General features: G+C 38.1%; 1 protein-coding gene across 3 annotated transcripts in view; it reads left to right on the top strand.

The window, feature by feature from the left end:
* Positions 1-2,853, top strand: part of epha4b (eph receptor A4b) — a gene marked incomplete in the record, with an annotated part of 134,471 nt that overhangs the window by 81,055 nt on the left and 50,563 nt on the right. For all 3 annotated transcript variants that reach the window (XM_014020753.1, XM_014020745.1, XM_014020741.1), the window contains 1 exon segment: positions 411-573. In XM_014020753.1, the coding sequence (XP_013876207.1) occupies positions 411-573 (163 nt within the window).

The following is a 2,853-nucleotide window of genomic DNA, read 5'->3' as shown; positions in this document are numbered from 1 at the left end:
ACACACACACACACACACACACACACACACACACAGAGGAAAGCAGAGGATTGAAGTGAGGCAGGAGTAGTAACCACATATTGCCCCAGAGTGTAAAGAGGATAAGATTTGGGACTTGGCAGATGCCTGGATGTAAGTGCGACCAAATGGTTCAGTGATAAACAAATAAAACCTGACTGAGGCGTATTTGGCTCTTGGAGACATCAAAATTCATCAATTTAAGGATTCTATCAGCCTTTTTTTTATTCTTTCCGTCTCACTCAATACCACAAGTCTTCACTCTGGATAAAACTCCTAAGTTTTTTTTTTCTTTTTTTTTTTCCAAACCCACTAACATTTTGCTTTTTTACCACTCAGTTTTATCCATTTAATATTGAATTTTTCTCCCCTTGTTTTTCGCTCCACTTCAGAACCAGCGGGAGCAGAACTACACGGTCCTGAAGACTCGCTCCAACATGATGACGGTGGACGGGCTGAAGCCGGGGACCACCTACGTGTTCAGGGTCAGGGCTCGAACCGACGGGGGCTACGGGAGCTACGGCGGGGAGATAGAACTGGAAACCAGCCACGAGGGTAAATGGAGGATTAATGAAATATTTGATTTTAATTAGCGCTTTGAGGTTTTCTTCTTCTGCTGCTCTGAGCAACTGCTCTATTCTAATTTGTCCCGTCGATGTTAGTGGATTTTAACAAAAAAGACTAACAGGAGGGCAAAATCCGGTGCCGTTTTTCATCAAGTTTGGTCATGAATCTTATTCATCTACAATTTAAATCAATCCACTAGGTGACTATGAGAAAAAAAAACTGCTTTTATCCAAACCTTTTTTCAGTTCTGCTGTCAAACAGAAACACCCTGGCACCTTCGCATGTTGTTATCAGTATGTAAATATAAACTATTGGCTTCAACGAGTTGTAAAGGTTGAAAAAGTTTATTTCCAAAGCCAGTAACAATCTTTTTTTACTTTTTAGAATAGATTTCTCTTAAAGGAACAGTCCAGATCATTTGAAGAGGGAGTTCTGTGGAAACGTTATGAACACTCAATATCTTACCTGTAGTAGATCGCTGTTAGCTTCTCACAATATTGATGAGCGAACTGTAAAAAAAGTGTTTTTCCTTGTTAAGGCTCTGTCACACTATAACAGTTCAGAAAACTTATGCCAACTTATAACATTTTTAATGTCTAAATTACTAAGAAAGTTAGATATTTGATCAATTTGTTAGCATTACAGTATTTACACACCTAAAAGAAGCTTCCAGTTGATTTTATTTTATTCCATCTTCAATGTCTAAAACTTTATTGTGTGACAGAGCCTTTAAAAGAACTCCAGTCTCTAAAATGTTATAGCATTTTGTGTAAAAAATATATATAGTTTTAAAAAGCTTTAGCTGTTAATTTTATGTTACAGTTATTCTGAGACAGGAAAAAGTAAACATGATTTTAGAAAATAAATAAGAAAAGGAGTCATAATGCTGAGCACAGTGACATAAGATCATGGCTTGGAAGTACATGCAGCACGTTAGAACTATTTTACTTATTTTGCTTAGTGTTTTCATGACATTTTGGTTTTGTTGTGGAGAGTAAGAATGATTGTGCTAATATTTTTGATATGTGTGATCATGTTCTATTATAAAGAAACAAAGTGCACAAGTTCTGATGTTCAACTGTTATTACAGACGTTGATCCTTCACATTGAAAAGGGACTGTTGTTCATTTCATTTTTTCCAAGTTAAATGGAAACTTTATGACACTCACTCAGTGGTCCTCTGATTAGCTGTAGCAGTTTATAAAACAGTTTGCACAAACCAATGTATTTATTTTCAAGATAGAGCTGTTTTAAGGTTGTTCAGACCACCTGTTAGCATGTCAAGCTATTCAAAAAGCTGTGTTAAACAGGTAAGATATTAATTATTCCACGGAATCCCACCTCAAAAGAGCTGAACTTCTTTAAATTCAGACAGAAGCAGAGCAGAACTTTGAGCCTTATGAACAGCACACAGTGTACTATGTAAACTCTCTATGATATTGTTGTCAAACTTTTCAGCCCGCATCTGTTTCTCCTTTGTTTGCTGTCATCCACCTTTATCATTGCTTCATAATGTGCTTGGGGATTTTCTGCTTTAGCGGCCCTTTAATGTGCTCTTCAAAGTGATCATTGATTCCTAGACGGGCTGGGAGAGTGCAGTGAATCAGTAAACATGTAGTGCTGCAAAATAGATTCACTGTGCAGCCCACAAAAAAGCATACATTAGTCTACAAATCATCCAATAGCCAATAAAGAGCTTGATTTCTGTTCCTGTGTTGCCTCAGATATGAGGAATGTGATTCTAGCTGATGCTGCAGAAGTGTTTCTGGTTTATAAAGCTGTTACTGAACCCTCAGAGAACAGGCTTGCATCTTACTTCTGCTTGTCAAAATCACATCAAAGGTAACTAATCAGATCAGTTGTATTGATCATTACTGAAAGCACATCTGTTTATACCAGCAACTGTTAAAGGAGATTGATGCCTATCTGGGCTTTTCTCAGGGATTTAATRTGACTCTTCAAGACACTCGCCCATGCATATTTATATGTCCCACGCTCTCCCATACACACACATAAAGACACACACACATGTCAGCTCATGCTTAGCTAAGCCAGATAAATGGGGTATTTGTTTTGAGTAATGGCTCGATTGGTGTGGCGTAAAAATCGATGCATCTTTGCAGAAAGTTCTCAGCAGTATGCTTGTTATGTGCAATGTTAACATATCCATTTGGACAGGGCGGCCGAACGGGCGATGGTTTCCACATCCACAGTTGTAGCTTCATAGGCGAGAGAGAGAGAGAGAGAGAGAGAGAGAGAGAGAGAGAG

The sequence above is a fragment of the Austrofundulus limnaeus genome, unplaced genomic scaffold, assembly GCF_001266775.1.
Source record: "Austrofundulus limnaeus strain Quisiro unplaced genomic scaffold, Austrofundulus_limnaeus-1.0 Scaffold3, whole genome shotgun sequence".
Classification (NCBI taxonomy): Eukaryota; Metazoa; Chordata; class Actinopteri; order Cyprinodontiformes; family Rivulidae; genus Austrofundulus; species Austrofundulus limnaeus.
Note: the sequence above shows the minus strand (reverse complement) of the source record. Positions and strands in the feature narration are given on the sequence as shown.